General features: G+C 33.6%; 4 protein-coding genes and 1 long non-coding RNA gene across 10 annotated transcripts; 3 read left to right on the forward strand and 2 right to left on the reverse strand.

Moving 5' to 3' along the window:
* The first annotated feature begins 189 nt into the window (after positions 1-189).
* Positions 190-2,314, forward strand: LOC100644277 (probable dolichyl pyrophosphate Glc1Man9GlcNAc2 alpha-1,3-glucosyltransferase). 3 transcript variants are annotated; one of them, XM_012319620.3, is made up of 7 exons: positions 190-423; positions 534-806; positions 886-1,054; positions 1,116-1,322; positions 1,379-1,618; positions 1,685-1,830; positions 1,897-2,314. In XM_012319620.3, the coding sequence occupies exons 1-7, from the start codon at positions 275-277 to the stop codon at positions 2,294-2,296; spliced, it is 1,584 nt and encodes a 527-aa protein (XP_012175010.1). In that variant the 5' UTR covers positions 190-274; the 3' UTR covers positions 2,297-2,314. The 3 variants fall into 3 exon arrangements, with proteins under 3 accessions (XP_012175010.1, XP_003403047.1, XP_012175011.1); XM_003402999.4 differs by having other exon boundaries at positions 191-423; positions 1,113-1,322; XM_012319621.3 differs by having other exon boundaries at positions 281-423; positions 545-806; positions 1,113-1,322.
* An 829-nt stretch (positions 2,315-3,143) lies between these two features.
* On the forward strand, positions 3,144-5,828 carry LOC100644083 (NADH dehydrogenase [ubiquinone] 1 alpha subcomplex subunit 9, mitochondrial). 2 transcript variants are annotated; one of them, XM_020868179.2, is made up of 8 exons: positions 3,148-3,796; positions 3,891-3,904; positions 3,998-4,206; positions 4,272-4,565; positions 4,853-5,022; positions 5,116-5,241; positions 5,311-5,497; positions 5,582-5,828. In XM_020868179.2, exons 3-8 carry the CDS (start codon positions 4,081-4,083, stop codon positions 5,756-5,758), a joined length of 1,080 nt encoding a protein of 359 aa, XP_020723838.1. In that variant the 5' UTR covers positions 3,148-3,796; positions 3,891-3,904; positions 3,998-4,080; the 3' UTR covers positions 5,759-5,828. The 2 variants fall into 2 exon arrangements, with proteins under 2 accessions (XP_003403046.1, XP_020723838.1); XM_003402998.4 differs by lacking the exon at positions 3,891-3,904 and having other exon boundaries at positions 3,144-3,796.
* A 136-nt stretch (positions 5,829-5,964) lies between these two features.
* On the reverse strand, positions 5,965-10,271 carry LOC100643961 (leucine-rich repeat-containing protein 4). Of its 2 annotated transcripts, none has more exons than XM_012319616.3 (5): positions 9,858-10,271; positions 9,585-9,788; positions 9,365-9,459; positions 9,097-9,207; positions 5,965-8,667 (listed from the first exon to the last, which is right to left on the reverse strand). In XM_012319616.3, exons 2-5 carry the CDS (start codon positions 9,685-9,687, stop codon positions 7,603-7,605), a joined length of 1,374 nt encoding a protein of 457 aa, XP_012175006.1. In that variant the 5' UTR covers positions 9,688-9,788; positions 9,858-10,271; the 3' UTR covers positions 5,965-7,602. The 2 variants fall into 2 exon arrangements, with proteins under 2 accessions (XP_012175006.1, XP_012175005.1); XM_012319615.3 differs by having other exon boundaries at positions 9,365-9,507.
* LOC100643835 (protein tramtrack, beta isoform) lies at positions 10,025-17,289 on the reverse strand. 2 transcript variants are annotated; one of them, XR_007226699.1, is made up of 4 exons: positions 16,326-17,289; positions 15,410-15,867; positions 10,560-10,741; positions 10,025-10,299 (listed from the first exon to the last, which is right to left on the reverse strand). XR_007226699.1 is itself a non-coding variant. In XM_048413082.1 (2 exons), the coding sequence occupies exons 1-2, from the start codon at positions 17,287-17,289 to the stop codon at positions 15,314-15,316; spliced, it is 1,518 nt and encodes a 505-aa protein (XP_048269039.1). In that variant the 3' UTR covers positions 11,177-15,313. The 2 variants fall into 2 exon arrangements, 1 of the variants encoding a protein (XP_048269039.1); XM_048413082.1 differs by lacking the exons at positions 10,025-10,299; positions 10,560-10,741 and having other exon boundaries at positions 11,177-15,867.
* Positions 15,155-17,886, forward strand: LOC125386496. Its single transcript, XR_007226706.1, has 3 exons — positions 15,155-15,294; positions 15,412-15,849; positions 16,389-17,886. It is a non-coding gene; the product is annotated as an uncharacterized LOC125386496 (long non-coding RNA).
* The last annotated feature ends 4,530 nt before the right edge of the window (positions 17,887-22,416 follow it).

The raw sequence follows: 22,416 nt of genomic DNA on the forward strand, positions 1-22,416 counted from the left end.
TTGTAAAATAGCAAAATTATGGAAAATTGATATTTAATAATACTAATGTTATAAATTAAATAATAATGGAACTATTTTTTGTAGAAAAAATTATCTATGGTCTAATGAATTCTTTTTATCCCTATTATTAAATCTCCTTTTTTTACTTATATTTCATTTCTATTTATGTAAAAAAATTACTATATAAAGCGAACATTAAATCAACAATGGTTGGCAACACTGAGTAACCGCTAAATTCGTCGAAGTAGAAAAATGCCACGTAAAGCTTTTTTTAATGATGGATATTTCGAGTAATAAAAATGTTTTTGCACCGAAAAAGGTGCAAAAAATGGATTCAACGTTGGAGGAATGGGACGCAAACAAAATTGTTTTTCGTGTATTACTACTTGTCTCGTGCCTCAAAGTACTTCTAATGCCTACATAGTATGTTTTTTTTGTGTTTAAATAAATTGTATACCTCTTTGATCACTTTTTATTATCTGTATATACTTTGATCACATAATGTAACCATATATGCATCATTTGATTTTTAGTCATTCCACAGATTTTGAAGTTCACCGCAACTGGCTTGCCATGACACATAGTTTGCCACTCAAAGAATGGTACATGAATGCCAATTCACAATGGACATTGGATTACCCACCATTGTTTGCATGGTTTGAATACTTTCTGAGTCATATAGCAAGACTCATAGATCATAATATGCTTAAGGTTGAAAATCTAAATTACGCATCCTCCAATACTATCCTTTTCCAAAGAGGCACTGTTATATTTTTAGATTTAGTATATGCTTATGGAGTTAAAGAGTAAGTTTAATGCATTATTATCATTCTTCATTCAAAAAGTAATATTTAAAATATATTCTATACTTTAAATTCTCTCTAGAGTTGGCAAAGTATTTTGTACATCTTTTGATGAATATGTGATCTTTATAGTTTTTTCTTTATGTAATATGGGATTACTCCTAGTGGATCATGTACATTTTCAATACAATGGATTCTTACTTGGTATTCTTCTACTTGCTATTGCAAATGTTTCTAAAATAAATAAACAGGTAAATATATAAGGAAACATTTTGTTTCTACATAAAGGCTAAGCAGTTTACTTTTTAGAAGGCTATCTTATTTGGAACACTGTGGTTTGCTTTGCTATTAAATTTAAAACATATTTATTTGTACGTGGCACCAGCATTTCTAGTCTGGCTACTGAGATCATATTGCATGAATGGAGGTTCATTCTTTAGACGTTTGTATATGCTTGGAAGCATAGTTATTATTACTTTAATAATTTCTTTTGGCCCATTTGCCTCACAGTTGCCTCAGGTAAATAACAATGTTAAATCATATTCTTTCTCCTTAAGTAATTATGATTATTTTAGATAATTTCAAGACTCTTTCCATTCAAAAGGGGTTTAGTACATGCATACTGGGCAGCAAATGCTTGGGCATTGTATATAGGTATAGATAAAATAGCATCTTTAATTTTAAAGCAATTAGGATGGTTAAAAATTACAAGATCAGCAGTCATGACTGGTGGTTTAGTGCAAGAACAATCATTTTTAGTTCTACCAACTCCTACGCCAATTGTAACATTTCTATTAACTATTTTCACTATGATGGTGAGTAATAAGCTTTTCAATTGTTGATAATATTATTAATAAATAAAAGTATTGCATATATTACAGCCTGCATTATACTGCTTATTATGTAAAAAAGAGTATATGAATAAAAAGCAGTTTGTACGATGTTTAGTTCTCTGTGTTTTGTGTTCTTTCATGTTTGGTTGGCATGTACATGAGAAAGCTATTTTAACTGCTATTATACCACTGTGGTAAGTAAATGAAAAGGGAAATGAAATTAATTAAACATAATCAATTAATTCTTATGTATATTTTAGTGTATTAGCAGCAACTGATAAGAATGATGCTAGAATTTATCTAATTTTAAGCAGTGCAGGACACACTGCTCTTTTACCCTTACTTTATCCAAGTAATTTAACTCCATTAAAGATTTTGGTACTTTTGGTATTTATGAGTGCAGGTTTTCTAGCTTTCTCTCGAAAGTTCAATGTAAACTTTCTTTATTTTTACGAATATATATATATGATTAATTTGCCGGTATTAACAGTGTATGAAACCATTGTACACAAATTAATATTTGGTGAAAAATTACCGTTTTTGCCTCTAGCTCTTACTTCATTATATTGCGCCATAGGAGTAACTTATTCTTGGGTGGTTTATTACTATATGTTTTTGCAATATAATAAAATTAATAATCATAAAGATAAAATACAATAAAATTGAGTATGAAGTTTTCATATGCCTTTGTTATATGCCTTTCGTTTTATACTCTTTGTTTATATCCTTCTTTATTACATTTATTAGATTCATTGCATTACATTTACTATACACATTATATTCACGTTACATATGCCTTAGTTATAAATTTAAGTTATACACATGTATGAAGTATATAATACCAGCTTGTACATATTCCTTTTAAGAAATTGGTTTATTTAATACATTTAGAGAAATACACAATAATTCACATTAAATATAATTTTCAATATAATATATAATCTATGATATGTAATTGTATATATATGAAATATATCGCATTGGGAAAAAATATTATGTACTTCGTGTTAAATTGTGTAAGATGACATTGTAACTTATATTGATACTAATAATATTGAGATACTAATTAAATATTACATATGAACAGCATGATATAAAAATTTATTTCAATTATGTTGCGCTCAAAATTATTAGTGACTGATCGAAGAAACTTCTGTAATTTAGTTTCATTCCTTTAGTTTTCCTTGCATGCTCTAATTCATCCTCCGCATTTACTTAATATTACATAATATTAATAGGAAAAAATCAAATTACATTAACAGGACAGGACTCTATTTTAAATTTTGCATTTATGCCAAATGAAACACAAATTAGTTTTATTTTGGACCGAGATGAGCAAGGAGATCGCGGAAGAGCATAAAAAATACGCTCTACGAATTACCGCCCCCCAGTGGTCAAATGCCCGAACTATACACACATTTTCTTCCTTGGATGTTTTTAGTGAGAGAAACATACGTATATTTGGCGGAAAGAGAAATGTGAGTCCGAACAGGGTTGTACGGAATGGGCCAAAAATAAACGCTTAAGTTCGATGCAGATGAGCCGATTTTTGTACGCGCGATATCGCTGCAATCATATTATGTGTGTTTTCGTTGTTTTTAACTGGGAGAATAAGGAAAGGCATATGATCGTAGCGATATTATGCGGAAAAAGATGACTCGTCTGCATCGGATCTGAAACAGGTGAGAAACGAGTAGCGAGACGCTGAGCCTAGCATTTATAAGATTTTGATCCTCATTTTTGAATGAATTTTAACTCCATTGGTCGAGGATACAAATGCACAAATTTTGGCAATTACACAACAAGTGATATCATATTCCAGGAATTTCCCAAAATTGATATTTCGACAGAATTCTGCTTTGACCCTTATCTTTTGCCGATCCCCAGTGCGAAAGCACATTTCCCCTCTAGCTATGTATATGTACATGTTGCCCACCAAGAGCACCGGAGAAATGCGTATAGTTCGATTGTCTGCCGCTAAAAGTCCTTCCTATTAGATAGCATTTTTGGGCTGATGTTATTAATATTGCATTGGCGATCTTTCTACTGCTTCCTCTTAACATAGGAAGCGTAACGTTCGTTTCCGAATCTATGTACATCACTATTCGCGACAAATGATAAATATGGCGGCTTGGATTCCCAAAGTCGTACGGGTGACAAGTAAGTTTGTTAATTTCACATGTTTTTTATTTTATTTCGATGACAATTCAATAATGATAACATGCTAGCAATTTGAACAAAATCATTGTTTCAGAATCTACATACATTGTAAATGCATCATTAACTTATATTATACTTATGTAATAATACATAATTATATTATACTTATGTTGCAATAATGATTTAACTTGTGACACGTAGAGAATCAAAATGTGGGCCCTGTCACTTATGCAGTACAGAGCTACGATTATTCTTCACAACCAAGGGTTATTAAAAATCCTACTATGGCCAATTTGAAAAGGGGTACTGGCGGTCGTAGCTCTTTCAATGGTATAGTTTGTACAATATTTGGATGTAGTGGTTTTATTGGAAATTCCTTAAGTATTAGACTAGGGAAAACTGGAACTCAGGCAAGTGAATAAAAAGAATCTTTTAATTAAAAAATTTATATTTTACGTTAAATGCTTTTTTACAGCTCATTCTTCCACATAGATGTGATCCATATCACATAAGAGAGTTGAAAGTAGGTGGAGATCTTGGACAAGTCTACTATCATCCATTTGATCTCAAAGATGAGGAATCAATAATCAGGAGTATAAAATATTCCAATGTTGTTATTAATTTGATTGGTCAAACTTATGAGACGTCAAATTTCAGTTTTGATGATGTGCATGTAGAAGGAGCAAGAACATTGGCTAGACTTGCCAAGAAATGCAATGTGGAGCGTTTCATCCACATGTCATGCTTAAATGCGGAAGAGAAACCTACAGTAGGTTAATTGAATTAAACTATAGAGTTGGTAGATAAGATGTAACAAAGTTATAAATTAAAGCATGATACTGTGATATTCAGGATGCAATTTTTAGAATTATTTTAGATTGAAGTTTTTAGCTCTTATCTTCTCAATACTATCAATTTATTCTGTAGAAGGCTTGGATATATATGTATATAAATTTAATTTTGATATGTGATTTTCTAACTTTGTATCATTACTTTTATCAATTATATTTAAAATAATGATTTTTAATGATAGTAGATTTTATTCTCTTTTTTAAGCCAATGATAATACAAGATGGTTCGAAGATGTTAAAATCAAAATGGAGAGGTGAAGTTGCAGTGAGAGAAGAATTCCCAGAAGCTACTATAGTTCGACCATCAGTTATATATGGACGCATGGATAAATTTGTTAGTCATTATATGAGTGCAGATAGAACGACCTTCGAATAGTATGTTCAATTATAATTGTTTATGACCTACATATATGTATAATAACATGAACCATAATATTATAATAATATGAAATCCGTCTTTTACAATAGCATACCATTGTGGCACAAAGGAGAAAAAACTGAAAAGCAACCAGTGTACATTCACGATGTAATTTCAGGCCTTGTGGCGATAATAAGGAATCCTGATACTGCTGGTAAAACTTACCAATTTGTTGGGTATGTAATATATATAGTATTGCAAATAAAGCTTATATGTATAAAAATATAAAATATACTTTGTTTCAGTTCAGAAAGGTTCAAATTAAACAATCTAGTTAATATGATGTTTGAGATCAAAATGAAATACGTCGGAAACAACATGTTGGTATCAGATATGAAGATTAACCCATACTTTTGGTTGAAAACTACATTTGCAGAATTGATTGCTCCAGTACATCCTACTATAGATTTATCGTGGGAAATATTGGAATTTGTAAGTATTCGAAACTTGTAATTAACTTAAATTATCGATAAGTGTATCCATTAAAACTAAGTAGAATATTTGTTAATTTCTTAGCATCATGCCAGTGATAAGATAGACCCAAATTTACCAACTTTGGAAGATTTAGGAATAACACCGGTTGATTTTAAAAAAGTAATACCATGGGAAGTTGAACCATATGTAATGAACAGACTTGAGGCTGAAGAATTACAGGTAACTGTCCCTCCTGAAGTGAAGTCTGTACCAAAATAAAGCATTCACATTTAGAGCTTATAGAAAAAAACGAGTGTTCTAATTTAAATAAAGAACTAATATAAAATTATATTGTTATAATTGTTATAATTTTCTGTATAGTATTTGAATTTGAGTTATTACTTTTGCGTAAAAATATTTTTTTTGTACACACTGTATAAAAATTATATGTCACTACTGTCAGTCTATGCAATAAGAATTGCTGCTTATCTTTTTTTAATCATTTATTAAATGACAGATCGCTCTAACTACAATAAAAGGTTACAGATTATTTTTTATTTATTATATTATATTATTTTATATTATTATTTTTTGTTATACGTTATGTGGTTGATGTTGGTAAAAAATATAAGCTAGTTTGGTCCTCGGTTACTATGCTGACCGAAGGCCACGCAGATTTTACATTACAAATGACAAGAGAAAAAACGTTTCTCTCTTTTCGTTTTTTTCGTAGTTAAAAGCACGGTTTTAGACTTTTAGTTTAAACTTCGGTGAAACAATGAGATATTTGTAAATAGTCCTTATTTTTGTACGTAATATAATAATATTAATTTATAATCAGTAAAAGGAAATAATTTAGGCCGCGAGATATATCTTATTTTTTATTAAAAATAAATAAAAATCTGAAGATAAACTATCCTGAAAAACTTCATATTACTATTTTCAAGTATAAATAACAAAATAAATAACAAAAATTTTATTAGAGCGGTTTGTTTACCTAAGGAAGACTACGCACATGTAGAATTCACATGATCAGTTAACTCTCAGAGAATCGAAATATTTTCAACTAATTTCTCAAATTCAATAATAATAAATGTGGTACTCAATAAATGGTAAAAAATACTGACAAATGTAAAATATTTTGAGAATTCCACTGAGAGTTAACTTTTTCTAAGACAAAACACGAGTGGCGCTATTTATTTCCTTGGGTTACGGAAAAACTTGACTCTTTCACCAAAGGTTTCTTACATAAGTTCATCCTATTATATCCTTACTCCCTATGTACTTTCATTATCATCGACGTAAATTATCTATTCAACTCTGGTTGTTAACTCTTTGCTTCATACATTCAAAGGTACATTAAAAAGTCGTGGCAGTACATATTATCCATATTAAGGCATTCAATCAAATTTCTTGAATAATTAACACATTCGAGGCGGACGCATTTTGTGCGTCTTGATACCAGTCTCAAGAAGATGCTAGCAAAATAATTTCCTACAAAAATCAAATGGTAGGAAAATTATGTAAGAATTAAAATAAATATTGGCTTAAACTCTAAGATAAAAAGGAATTTAGTAGAAAGTTCAAAAGCTGGTCCTGTTAGTTCTTGGAGATTCTCTTTTAATAAGATTTTGGCCTCGAATGAGTTAAAAATAATTGAAAGAAAGCACATATAAAACAAAGGGTTAACATAATATGACGTGATAAACGTGAACAAGTCACTTACTCGGAATCACTTTTAGTTTACGGAATAAATCCAAATAGATGCGGTTTCGCCAGCCCAGTTACATGGGTCAGTTAAAGCTCATAGTCGCATGCTTAAGATTGTACGAGTTATAATAATCGAACGATAGAAAAAGTTTCTTGATAGTGACTTCACGAAATGGAGCCGCATTGATAGTTAAACCTCTATCGGATCTGGAACTGGTGTAGATCTATCTCGATGTTTTATGTGAAATAAGATCAAAAAAATGTATCAGTTTGTAGGTTATCTGTATTATATGAAACGATCTATTATGTGTATAAATACATAAATATTTAAATGAGAAAGAATTATAGGAAAAGTTTGGTATACGTTACTTTCGAAAATTCTCTTGTCTAACCCTTATGAAGCAAACCTGGGTTCACTGGAATAAATTCATGGGGAACAGAAGAATGAGGAACAGAGTGGTTGGCAGAGTGAAGATTCCAACGACACCGGAGCCCAGGTTGTCCTGCACGACGTTGTCGTAGCATCTGGCAACTAATCCGAAGTCTACTAGGTCCATGTGTTTCCCATTGTATTCGATTGGCGAGATACAATAATTTCTCTTCTGAAATTCGCTAACAGTGCCATTGACAAAATCGCTGTCCAGTACATTGTGAGCCTGACAGTCGCAGGGAAAGTGGTTATCAATAGCGCTGATAGAATTCACTTCCAGGTTGATATCTTTGACATGTCGAGGCGCCTCCAATACGTGATTCCCATGGAATCTTAACATATCTATATTGTTCTCGTATCGTAGAAACAATTTCTCGATCAGATCGATCTTGTTATTTACGATATTCAGTCGATCAACGTGGGTGAGCCCAGTGAAGGCATCCTTCTCAACGATGCCCAAATCGCTTTCCTGAATGTTCAACGATTGTACATAGGACAAGCCACGGAATGTGTAAGATTGAAGGGAAGACAGGTCCATGTAGGTCAACTTTAGGAGACCAATATACTGGAGGCCATCGAATGCGTCCGGCTCGATGGTTCTTATTCCTGATGGGAATATCAGGCGAACCACGTTCGTCAAGCCTGAAAACGCGTGGCTTTGAATTCTGAGCAACGGGTTATTGCTCAATAGAATTAAACGGACATTGGAAGTCCCGGCGAATGAGTAGCCTTCGATGTATCGTATCTTGTTGTTCGCCAATAACAATAATGATACGTTTTGTAGAGCGGCGAAAGAGAATTTCTCGATGAATGGTAGAGGTGTATGTTGAATGGAGAGTTCACGTAACTTGCTCAATCCTCGGAATGCGAATGGACGTATGGTTGAGATGTTATTACCATCCATCGTCAGCTTTCGCAGCACTCTCAAGCCGGCGAATGCGTCGCCTTTTATTACCGGGAAGTTGTTCTTTGTCAGGGAGAGCTCCTCCACTGTTTGTGGCAGCTGCTGGGTAGGAATGTCTTTTAACCCACCTGTATTGCAGAGAACCTGTAAAATTTGTTGGTCCGTTATTTTTTGGAAAAGAAAAGTATACTTTTTGGTAGTAAACTATGTTACGATGCTGCGTTTGATTTCAAGGTGGCTAATTAATTTCCTGGAATCCTGCTTTCCTCTTGGAATCCCTACGTACACGACTATGTTCAGCTAAGCTTTGCCTTCTAATCCTCAAAGACTGTACCATTGTGCCCGCACATGGAATAGAGTGGCATGCGATTGGCTGGTACTCTATGTAACGCATATCTCTTTCGGAAGCCTAATTAATTGCAGATAAACACGGAAAACTAATTCCTATTGAGTTCTTAATCCATGTCAAATTAAACTTCGATTCCTTTACCTTGTTATGTTACGAATTTTTAGTGTTTTAGGAAAGATCCAATTAAATTGCTGTTTCCTGTCTTATAAGCATCCTATAATTACCTGCTTCGGAGATAGGCAAATGCATTCTGCAGGGCAGTCCCAATTTTTCGCGGTACTGGTTTCCTGTTCTAAGGTAAGCGTCGCTGTCCACAGCAGGTAATAAATGCAGATCTACAAAAGCCATGAGAGAAAGTACAAACAGGGGTACATGAGAGATACCTAGATGAAATGGAGCGAGAGAATTCTTTTTTGAGCATGCGAGTGTCCGCGTATCACGGATAGGAAGCGCGGATACGATCCACACACGCGAAACTTGTCTCATTTGTACCTGCGCTCTGCAATACATCAATTCCAGAGTTTTTAGGGCGCATGCCTCAGCATCCAGGAAAACGTCGCGAGCAACTGCCAATATTCCAACGTGTCCTGGAAAACACCAAGTCCCAGAAAAAAATATCTCAACACACACACATCCTGGAATTACGATTCGTCACTGGTTTATTATTTCAATCATCGCGTTGATGAATAAGACGCGAGATCAAAGAGCTTACCGCAAACAGGAAGGACAAGAGAGCAGGTTGACTCGGATGGAGGTCCTACGATTAACCGGGAGGACGAAACGGGCCGGGGAAATTTCGCAATCCGTGGCCGCATTCACCGCCTGGGCTCGAGGCTTTATTTCTCCTTAGCCACCTACCCCCACCCCCGGTGAACGATCTGCGCAAGCCCATAATTATTCTCTTGGTGCGCGTAGCCTGGAATGAGACTTATTAAACGTACAGAACACTGTGGAGCGCGGGATGACCAGAACCAAGCGTACTGACCTAAGATAATCCGGCACAGTCTGTGGCTTTTGATCATCTTGGCGTCTGGTCCAGGATGTTGATGTAGTCATGTAATTCCGTTTCTTTCTACTCACCCTGCCTCTTTGTGCCCCTTTTTGTCTTTTTTTAATTAGTCTTATCCTTTTCTGATTTTTTGCCTTTCTTTGGTTCTCCTTACCTTTTCTTGGCTCTTGGCACCTTTTACCATTCATTTCTACAGTTTTTGGTATCTTGAGTCATTTTAACCCTTCCTCAGTATCTCTACCCTTTCCTGATACTACTTATCTCTTCCTAGCTCTCACCGGCTCTCCTTCTCCTACTTTGTTTCGCCTCTTCTTGTCCTTTTCAAGCGTCCTAAAGTTTTTTCTCCTTTCTTGAGTCTCTCTTACTTCTCTATTTGTACTTAACTCTCCTCATCTCTTCCTGATTCTTTCTACAGTAGCTACAAAAAAATACTCATCTATCTATCATTCTCCATATCGATATCCATCATTCTATGCATTAAAGCCTTTACATATTAATCGATTAAGACCAAGTATATCAAATTTTATACCATTTAATAGTACTTTCACATAACTATGAAAATTTTATTAACAAGCTAATTCCAAATTTGTTAACGCTAATTTATCAAACTAAATTGTCCTTTCACTTGTAACTGATAGCGTGTCTTACTGCAAAGATTTTGTTGTATCATTTAATTACCATACAAAGTTAATTCGTTGGTTGTTTTATCATCAGCTCAGGACTGGTTGTCTCGTCGTTTGATTGAAAGTTTTCCTTGCGGGGATATTGGTGAACTGTTCCTGACACGACGACAATCAAGAAGGGGTTTTCACGAAGAGTGAAATCTCTTCAAAGATGAGTGAAACTGGTCTCAACGTTGCCTTTGAACAAGAAAAATATTCACTAAATATATTTTAAATTATTCATTGTTAATTAAGTAACGAGGTATTTATCGCTAATTTATAATTATATATATATAATATTTTGTTTCTATTCTCTGATCTACATTTTATTATTATAGTGAGTTAATCGTGGCTGATATCGATTTAAGTAGTCTAGACCATTTAATAAAAATTAAGGTACATAATTTGAACAGGAAACAGTTTTCGATTATTATTAATAGAGTACAGACGAGTACTAATATTAATATCTTCTCTGTCGATAATGTAGGGAACGACATGTTATTTAATTATTTTTATTCAATAATACAAAATGTAGGACTTTGTAATAAGTTGATCAGATTGGTGATTTGAAAAGAAATTTCTTCAACTATTTAACGGTTTATTGTTAAAAAATATATCTTAAACATCTATTAATTAATATACAAAGAAAAACCATTTTCTCAGGAGTTTCTCAGAGTAATATATTTTATAACAAACTTGTACAATTCTAGTAACATACATCCACATAATGGAAATAGGAAAGTCCGTGTTACGGGGTGGAAAGTGTCAAACATTAGAAACTTACAATTAATCAAAAGTGCATTTTCATGTATACGTGTATATATGTATGTATGTGTATGTGTACATAAGTATACATTATCTTATAGGAGAAAAGTCAGTCTTAAAAAATAATACGATGTTAAATTTCCACGATAAAATTACTATGATAAAAAGACAACATTCTATCCCACAAATTTTTTTATGATTATGTACAATCTCAACGTGACGTTTATTGTAATTAAAATTCTTTATTTTAATTTCGTAAGGCATCTAAAATTGCATTTATAAACCATTTAAAATTTATATCATATAGGTAAGAAAACCCATAACATTTTATACTAAATCATTTTTATAATTTTGATTTAGACCATTCGAATGATTTCACAATTTTCTATACATTAATTATTATTAAATAAGCTTCAATTTGTTGTTTTCTATCTTTTTTTCTTCAATAAGTTCATTATTCTGTGCAGAAATTATTAACGACATCTCCGAGCGCGAATTTTGAAATTCATTGATATGTTCTTGAGCACCTTGCACTTTTAATTTACAACTATATACTTTCTCTCTTTATTTTGAACACATTGTATAGTCTTAAATATATCTCAGTCTAAATATTTATTTCGGTTGAACTATTTTTTGTCTGGTTAGGCATGTTATATGCATATCTATTTCAGCATTGTTATATATTTCTATCTTTCTCAATTTTAATATTTCTTTCTATCGCTACAATATGGCCTCAATATTTGTCTATATTGAAATCAGTCATTTTTTTATACAAGGTGTTCTAATAATCATGGTACAGGAAGGGACACTACGTGCGTCAATAAATTCGAGAATATGGAATGAAATTTTTTCACACAGCACTTTGTTTTCAATAAAATCAAACTTAAAAATTCGATTATGTGAACTTGGCTAATTACCGGCTGGTTACGAGTAAACAGTTGACATTTATTCTACATGAAATAAGTTAGAAGTGTAGAATAAAGTTTCTCCGTTTATAGATTATTGGTTTTTATGCATCTTTGTATTTTTACGAACATAATGTAGAAATAGAGATTAAATAGGAATTTGTTTCATCTGCTAAATATTAGAATAAATATTCTATTTTAGATATTTTATGCTAATATAATTGACATTACTGTCATTTGCTTATCATTCTAATAGTATATCCAAAATCTAACACTTGGTCTTATATTGCACTTCAAATATTATAAGTGCTTCTCTGGAAAACTAATAATTCTAATTTATATTCTCTTACCAGCCCACCAAAGGTATATTTCTGTATATTGTATGCATTTTGTGTATTTTTGTGCCACCAAATTTCTCATAAATGCATAAAAATCCGCAGTCTATCCACTTAAGACCACAATAAATTTCATTCTACATTTTCGATTTATTTTCTATATTAAAATCGCCGCCTTATTATCATTGTGCCATGATTCCTAAAACATTCTGTATAAACATTATTTCTCTATTTTATAATCGCATCGCGATCAGCGTACAGGTACAGTGTGATAATTTTATTATATGTAATAGTAACAAGAAATTGTCATTTCGTCTGACACTCGAGTGCTTTGAGACACTTGATTGTGTTCAATTTTTCATTATTCTACAATTATATTGTTATAATAATAAAATGCTATAAAATATGTAAAATAGATATGTAAAAATAGAAAGCAAAATATTGAGGTGAAATTACAACTTCGTGTTATTCGTCACCACTATTAACCCCTTAATCTACTACTACGGGCACAGCCCGTAGTACGATGATCGGGGTAAACGTAAATATTATAGGCATAACCCGTAGTACGTATTACACAAGTCGTGCGAATGGCTCGAAGGCTGCGCGAGCTTGTTTACATTTTCGGCCCAAAATTCTCGAACGTAAACCGTAAATTAAGCGGTTAAATAATTCTCCAAACAGCACACCCTACTACCAACTGCGCAAAGTTGTTCTCCCGCGAAAAAAGTAATCTATAACAACCCAGTGCGGGAGGACAGAAAAATTTCAAATGGTCGTTTGCGCTATAAATTTTTAAACAAAGCTATTGAAATTATTATGCAATTGATATTTGTTAATTTGAAATAATTATTAAATATATTATTCGTCACACACTGGATGTTACTCATTCATTTAACTTTTTTCTATGAAGTACGATATTCTCTTTGAAAATACATTGCCTTTCGTTTGTATTTTTCTCCATGTTCACTCAGAATGATTATTCTATCAAATTCTGTTTTTCATTCTATATTAATATTATTAACAAAGAAATGAATACTTTTTAAATTTTTCACTCTGCATTTTGTATTTCTGTAACATGTTTCAGTGAAAAGAATTATAACTGAAAAATAAAAAGTGCTTGAATCTATTTTCAAAAAGAACATGTGAGTCGTAACGTATGTTTTAAATTTATTACTTCACTATCTATACGTAGGTAATATAATATAATATAGCAGATAATATATATAATAATGTCAATTCGGCTCTATCAGTCTTAACGTTAATAATGAACACTATTGTTTGTTGTACAATGAGGTAGTTCGTTCCTTGCAATTATGTATTAATATTTCGAGGTAGTATTAATCCATGATATTATGCATTAATATTTAGAGGTAATTCGTTCGTATGTTATTATGCATTAATATTGAGCAATATTGCAGCTGTATCCCAGGGCCATTGATCAGTAACGCTAATGCATTCTTATAATTAGCAACAAATTAACAGCGATATCATCAGTCAATAACATGAAATTATTCAAAGTATAACTCTATCCCTTTTTTTTCCTTCTTTCTGCTTTTTCAAAATACATATATATATATATATATATATACATACACACACATATATATATATGTATGTATACATGTATATAATATATAGTTTGTATATATAATCTATGTCATAGTGACAGCATTTGATGCCAAAGATAGAAAATCTCTCTTAAAAGAAAAAAAAGAATTAAAAACAAAATCATTAAAACAATATACACTCTCTTCACCTTTTTCTTTCACGCGGCATTTATATTCTATAAAAATCAATGAAGATTAAAAAATACTACTACTATTTAGATTGCTAGATGAGAAAAAAATGAGAATATCGAATCACAATGATTACACTGAATTAAAAAAAAACAAATATATATATTCACTAGTTCAAAAGTGTTTAAAGCTTAATGCGATTCGAAATTAATTTGTAAAATCTTGAAGATCTGCTTAAAACACATTTCTTCATGACTTCACAAATTAAATTACGCTAAAAAAACAAAAACATACATATATATATATGTATATATAAATGTGGTCAATTTCATAAAATATTCAAGTAAGAACATTTGCAATGTTTTTCTTCCTTTTCACTAACAACTTTTAATGAACTACTGATACTTTCTTTTAAATTGTTAAAATACATCAATATGAGAAGGCACTATATCCCTTATTAGCATTAGGCTTTAACAACTTCGGAACACAATTGTTGATTATACTTCAGTCTCTTGAACTCATAACACATGAATCAGTCTTGTGCAAGGTAATCTGAGAAGGATCTCATATACCAGATTCCTTATGTATATACGTATGTTTTATGACTTACTGTTGCGACGACACTCTATTATTGATCCCTGAGTCATTTGTTAAACGCTGATTTACTTAATTGGCTTCTGTTTGGTTGCGTCTTTTAATCCATTTATATTGCCTTGTTGCTCTCTCTCTGAGGCAAACACAAGTCTGTGATTGTCTCTAGGGTTATGATCTCCCGTGAAATAAACAACCAGATCACTGTCAAATATAGAGTAATTTCTTAAATTCGTTATATTACGAAGCTAGAACGTATTTTCGTTTCACGGGACACCACGGATACTTGCGTATAATTTCTTCTAATATCCAATAACCTTAAATTATCTAGAAACTTTTCGAACAGTTTTCATGTGATAACGGACTGAGTAATAGTACGTTTAGTATTTATCAGAGGTGTAGTTCGGTAATCTTGAGAGGTAAGATAGTAAACCTAGTTTAATTGTGACTACACGAATCAGAGCCAATATCTTCCTCGTCCTTGATTACTGAGGTTGGTGGAACTATTACACGAACATCCGACTTACGACTTACAGAGAGATCTTCGACCTGATCTTCGTTGTTCTGCTGTTTCACGGAATGCACTATTGGGCTAGAGGTACGACTGACGTCCAACATCTCCCGGTCTACAAGACCGTCTCTCGACTTATATGCATCGAGGATAGATCCAGGACTCTCGATCACACTGCCACTCTCGTTCTCGTTTTCCGAGAGGGCACCGCTGTAGATGTTGCCATTTGCGTTACCACCGATTCCATAAGGAAAACAAGCGCCACTACCATTCGAGCCACGCTTAAATGGTCGTGATGTCGTGATTCCTAGTTTTTTTACCTTATCGTAAAGAGTTCGAGAGGGTACTCCGTACTTACGTGCCGCTTGGAGGGCACTCATTCCCGAACGTACTGCCTCGATCGCAGACATTATGTCGTCCCTCGTGTATTGCTTGTACCGTTTCCATTCTGGCTTTTGCGCTGGTACGTAGTTAACCATTCCTGTAACAAAAAGTAATAATTGTGTTTAATATTTAATTTATGATATATATATATATATATATATATATATATATATATATATATATATATTCTTCTATATTTAATGACAGTAATATATAGAGTAACAGCAAAACTTTGTCAGTACATTTTACGGGTATACTCAAACACAAAATGTTATATAAACATAAATCATTTAGAACTTCCACGTCAATTCCACGCTACTAAACTTTTATGTATGGATAATTTTAAAAAAGAAAAATATATCAAATAGGTATTAATATTGAAGCTGATTGATTCATTAAAATGAAGCAAAATCAAAATAAGTTTTATAATAGAAAGTATTAACAAAGTTTAGCTGCTAAATCATAAGACACCCTGTGTAGTAAATATATAGATTAATAAACAATACGTAAATTTTTCGAAAATTGAATTTTTTATGTTAATTTCTTTTCTCTTGCCTGGTTTAATGTCTGGAATATATGACTGTGGCGATGCTTGCTTATCGTCTTCATCCATTATAGACACATCAGTATAAGGACTATGTGCAGGATCCCCATGAACTACATCCGTACTACTGCGTCTGTCATTCTCATTCGAGGAGCCATTACTGTTGCTTCTGAACTGATTTTCGTGGCTATCCGGATGCAAGAGAGGAATCCCTTGGGAACTATCCGCGTGACCTTGACCCAGCACCGTTCTGAGAATCGGCGTGTCTCTGTTCATTAACATATTTGAAACTTTCCTGCGTTTCAATGGAGAAGTCTCAAAACCGGTTAAAATAGATGATGATCCGCTTAACATGGCAGAATGTTGATGTGCCGCCGTCTGGTGACTGGAGCTGGAATGAGTGATAGGAATCCCTGATAGAGGCCACATTGGCAGCGGTAAACGGCTACTTCTATCAGCTGGTGATTTGCCATAAATATCGTAAGTAGTGCCCGTGGAATGTGGAGGAGACGTATGATCACTACTGTGAGCTGCGCTGCTGGTTGTACTGGTGCTTATGGCTGGAGGAGGTGACATAGATGTTTCAACCTCTTCCCGACGACCTTGGGAGCCATTTTCTTCAACCAACCCCTTCACTTTTAGTACTTCCGCGACTTTTAATAACCCAGCCAATTGCTCTTGAGCCACGTTTACTTCGCCTCGGTACATATACTCCAGGATGGCTTTGATCTCAGAATACTTCACGTCTTTCAATACGACTATAGGATGCTTGCATGGTAGGTCAATGAACAGAGTTTGGAAGTAGGAGGAACATGCTGCTAGGACCATCTTGTGGCATTTGACAGACGCGCCTCCGTCAACTGCCAAAGTCACGTCAGTGAATGCCTCATTTTGCAGCAACTCATCGAACACTGTCAGTAAATTAGAGCGGTGATTGTTCCAACGCAAACAGTACTGCTGCGAGGTACTCGCCATCTCGGTTAACTTAATCAGCAAAGCGGGTTCTGAAAGAAATTGCGAATAATTAGGTTTTATAACACTAATTAATTATTTACTATTATATGATTAGAACTGACTAATAAGCATTGAACACGATTAATTTTTTAATTTGTAAAATTATAGAACATGGTAAACTGGAATTTACAAAATGAAAATGTAAAAATGTTTCAGGAGATGCTTTTTACGCATCCTTTAACAATTGGACTGTTAATTGGAAATGAAATTCATTTGACATAATATTTTATGAGGTATGAGTCATGCTTGTGAAACTACCCTCATTTAACAATCGAATACTGCGCATGTGCATGACGCATGTTATGCTATAACGCATATGCGGAAGTTAAAATTCGAGTAACATTGATCTTGCGATGAATAAATTAAGCTTCAACGAGCAAAAACTAAGAAATAAAAAACACGTTAGAAGCATGTAAACAATTACTATTATTATAAATATTATTATTATTAATAAAACTTACTAATGATTGACAAACATTAATCCACGATGCATACTACATGAAATATAAAATATTGTAAACATTGTTATTCTTACTGGCAATAAATTAATAAAACTGATAATGATAAGTCTATGTACGTATATAACAGATTAGAAAAGAATTTATTAGTACAATTCTGAAACATCTATGACGTAGTATTCCGAAGACTTACATTTCCAAAACTCTAGCGCAGTACGGCGAAACTGTTCAAATGGCCGCCGAGTAGTACGTTAGGAGATGTACGATTAGTTAGCATATGTGTGCACTCGCATTAGTAACTCAATTTCGTTGAAACCAACCGACAAAAACGTTGCCGTAAAGAATCCAATCCTTAGTGACTGCACATAGCGTGCGGAAGCGCGTGTATACGCGAAACCGCCGATCAAAACAAATCTCTTCACATCCCTTTAATCTTCACCAGTAATAGCCAATCCTTATTTTGTGAACAGGTCATATACATGGTCTTATTTACAAAAACAAAATTCACCCACGGAAGTTCTTATCTTCGTCTTCTACTGTTGTCTTGTTTTTATCTTCTATTGTTATCCAAATGTTTGTCCTTGTCTTTTTTAAGATGTGTATTGTTCGATTTTGTATATATTCACTAAAGCTTTGTTTTTGCAATCGTCACATTAGTTTCTTTCGAGGTTTGGTGCATTCCTGATGATGATTATAGTATCTTTGAAAGCAACGGTGTCGCTAGTCGATACAATACGAGTGCACACTCGTAGCAAAAGCAAGCTTTAACGTATTTAGAAACCCTCTCCCACGGCCTACTCGGCGACCACTGACGAGTCGTGCGTGGAAGACGCACTAGGCCGAGCTGGTCATGGCTCTCCTCGCATAGGGGTGTTCATACGTGTGCGTTCGTGCCTCGTCTGTCGTCATTGTGTGCGTGTATCCAATGGCGTAACTGACGCCCCTTTATGCGAAATATTCCAGTTAGGACTTTTAAATGACGTATCATTAATGAATGAAATGCATTAGCAAGAAATGAACCGGGAACGATTAACGCGATTAACGAAATAACTTTGTCTAACAGAAGCAAAATAACTAAGCGATTAACAAGTTTGTTTAATGAGTAGATTATGCGAACCATAGTCTGTTGGTAACGAAATCTAGAGAAACTAATGTTTCATTGAATTTCTAGATATTTAACTGCAAATCTTGCTAGTTTTCAGAAACCAAAATTTGTTAAATCTAGTAATAACTTATATTAATTGATTATATTATTGTATTATTAATAACAAATAACAATTTGCAGTATGCCTTTATCACTACTCATTATCTATTCATTAAAGATGAATTAGTTTCACAAATGAGCCAAATTGTATAATTAAGATATTATGAATATAATTTTAAACTATGATAGTTTATATTGATAATGATTTGCAATTTTAATTTCATATTTTCTGTAACATTATACTATTTTATTAGTTTAAATTGTGCTATGTAGTATGTATAATATTGAAGTTCGGCTTCAAAGTTCGGCGTAAAAAGCTACAAAACATACAGATGGCAAAGTTACGCCACTGAATAGCACGCACAAGGAGTCTTGCAGAGGCATCGTCGCCCCTGGTTGCATGATCGGCCAATCACACTGCGTCTAGGCCAATATCCTGCGGGGTACGATGCAACACATCTAAGTGGTGCATGCTTGCACGCGTGTGCGTGCGTGGATGACTATGCGGCATCGTATGTGTACACCCACGTCTTTCACCCGCGTATCAGCGCTAGCGATGGCCATTAGATTCCCTTTTTCTCGCAAGTTTTCGAACAGCGGTTCAACTTTTTTATTTCCTTGAAATTTTTATCATGACCTCTCTATCATTTTACATTTAAAAATTCTTATTATCTTGCTCAATTACAAAATTGCCTCTTCATATTAGTTGACGTTATATTGTTTCAATGATCCTGAAATGAATGAATATTTTAATGTAGTATTCCTGACATGAATATGTTTTATTGGTATATAAAATACAAATTCATAATAATATGATGAAAATTCTATTTAGAAAGCAACAAATATTCAGTTTATTTAAGCCTTTCCTGCCTCTACAACATTAAACTTCATAAACTTTAAACTCAGTCTTCTCAGTTTACAAACTAATGGAGATAGTTAAGGAATAGAGTGACAATATACCTTTTAGTAAAATTAAGAGATTTGTTGCAAGTCTTCCAGAATTTATACGTATAGATAGAGAGATACAGATGTTAAAAATTGTGAAAACTGAAGAGGCATCTTACGACTAATCATCAGTGGACTAATGTGCGGCAAGGAACGAGAAACCTGCGTGTCTGTATGCGTTCCCGAAAATTGCTACCACGCCCTGGCTTCTATGCAACCGTCGATTGCGCTTGCGTCCTCTTATAAAATCATCCAAAATTTGTCCCATGTTCCTCGCAAATCAAACCGTATTTCATTGTAACCAGCAGTATAACTTTCTATTCTTCGATTCAACTCTTTCTACTTTTTAATAAATTTATAGAAGTACATTTCCATAGAATATTAAAAAATAGATCTACTATGATGATTGCGATGAAAATTTGTATAGGGAATAAAATAGAAGAAACGAAATGAAACGCTAAATGAAACATGACTAAAAAAGCTAGCCAGTTCTCTCTTCTCTCTTTTCCCTCACGAACAGACGCACGTGGACGTCGTTTCCTGTTTACTGGGGCTCGCGAAGTGGCGCATTAAGAACGGGCCGAAAATATGCGGCTCGATTCCCACCTTATCTCGACTAGTTCGTACAGCAAAAGAAGAAGTAGAGACGATAAAAGCGGGTCACGATAAAAGAAAATCGTTTTCCTGCGTGCTCGCGTGCACGTATGCATAGTTTTACACTGACATCGATAGAATTGTGAATGTGTTAGTGAATGCGCCATCGGACGAGACCCTTGGGCGAAGAAAAAGACGAAGGAAAAGGGGGGAATGCGAAGCTGTTAAGGTGAATCCTTGTATACCGTTGCGCCATCGAAAAAATTCCATATTCGATGTCGGCTGAACACACCGACCTCGACTAGACTCTTTCTACTTCCACGTAGTAAATTGGTCTTTCGTGTTAATTTATAAAATTGCTATGTTCATTCCTCTTGCAATGGGATATCTAAATCTAAATTTAAATTTATCTTTCAGAACATGTCTAAAACTAGAGAACACTGTTTTAATTGTCTATTAATATTATTAATTATTTTCATTCAATCGTCGAATATCAATGAAATGGAGAATTTCTAAATTTAAAAAATTAACAAAATCTAAATTTCAACTACGTTATTTATAGAATTACCTAAAAATTGAAGATTTGCAGTTTATTGTACAATTTGAAGTTTTCTTTAAATCATAAAGTAAATTGGAATCGTAGAATTGATCTTAGTTTATGCACAAGGCCTTTGGGAATAGTTGCGGTTCCATTTAATAAAACAACCAGCCAGAGCTCCAGATTTAGCAGCCAGCTTACTCCCTCTTGTCTCAGGACGACCGGATTTTCACTAAAAAAAACGCAGGACCAACGAAAAGCCATAGGCTGCTTCATGCGTTCCGAAGAAGCCATTAAAAAGGAAGTTAGTAACTCCTCGAATAGAGGAAAGAAAGAACGAATAGGAAGAACATATTAGTGATAACTATAGCAACGTTGCACATTATCTATAGTGAGCAAAGCGATGATAGAGGGATACCAACTGTTTGCTTATCTACAGATAGCATGAAATTCTTGATTCTTGCGTATTTTGTCGCATCGTTCTAAAAATATTACTGTGACTACCTCCTCTTTCTTCTAGGAAACTTTCTTCTAGATAAAGGTTGTATAAATAATTTTGATAATTTAAAATAATATTAAATTGTGTTGATCACCGAAAATGAAATAAATGAACCGTTAGTTATACACATGTGCATCCCACTTACGTAAAATACACAGAAGAATCATGTAGGTGTAGGCTATCTGTAAGGAAGGGAGCTTTACATGGATCTAGGCTGGTCTCATCTGAAAAGGTGCATGCAAGCGGCTTTTCAATCCCCTTGAGGAACCTGTTTCTCTTCACATACGCTTCTCGTCCTCCTGACTTCTCTAGAAAACTGTCTCGAAATTTTGCTTCAATCTTCTGAGCGAAAGAATAAAATTCAAATTCGTAGAACATGATTATGTAATTAAATGCATATCAAATTATCTTTATTATTTAATTGTATCAAACTTAAGATGATAAACTGCTTAATCCTTCAATATAAAATCATTTTTTCATGCCATCTAATTTTAGAAGACTACATTAAAATAGAACATTTTGCACCTTACTAATAAAATTAATTATTTCTAGTAATTATTTTTAGTAATAGTACTTTTTAATAACTTCGTTTGCTCCGAGATAGTATTCGTGTACTATAGAAAGAAAGGATGCACATAGAATTACTCGTAGAGGCCGATGACACAGGTGAATGGGGCGTTGCACCCGGTAGCTGCAATGAATGGCCATACAACAAGGCAAAGCAGATCTTGAACAGTAGGAACAAAGTGCACTCGGTTACACGGAATAATTGCACTTGACGCCGGAGGGTACCCACCGGACCAACAATACTTTCGCTATTGTATAGGCAACAATGTATCAGCAGGTAGCC

Source organism: Bombus terrestris, chromosome 16 (assembly GCF_910591885.1).
Source record: "Bombus terrestris chromosome 16, iyBomTerr1.2, whole genome shotgun sequence".
In the NCBI taxonomy this organism is placed as follows: domain Eukaryota; kingdom Metazoa; phylum Arthropoda; class Insecta; order Hymenoptera; family Apidae; genus Bombus; species Bombus terrestris.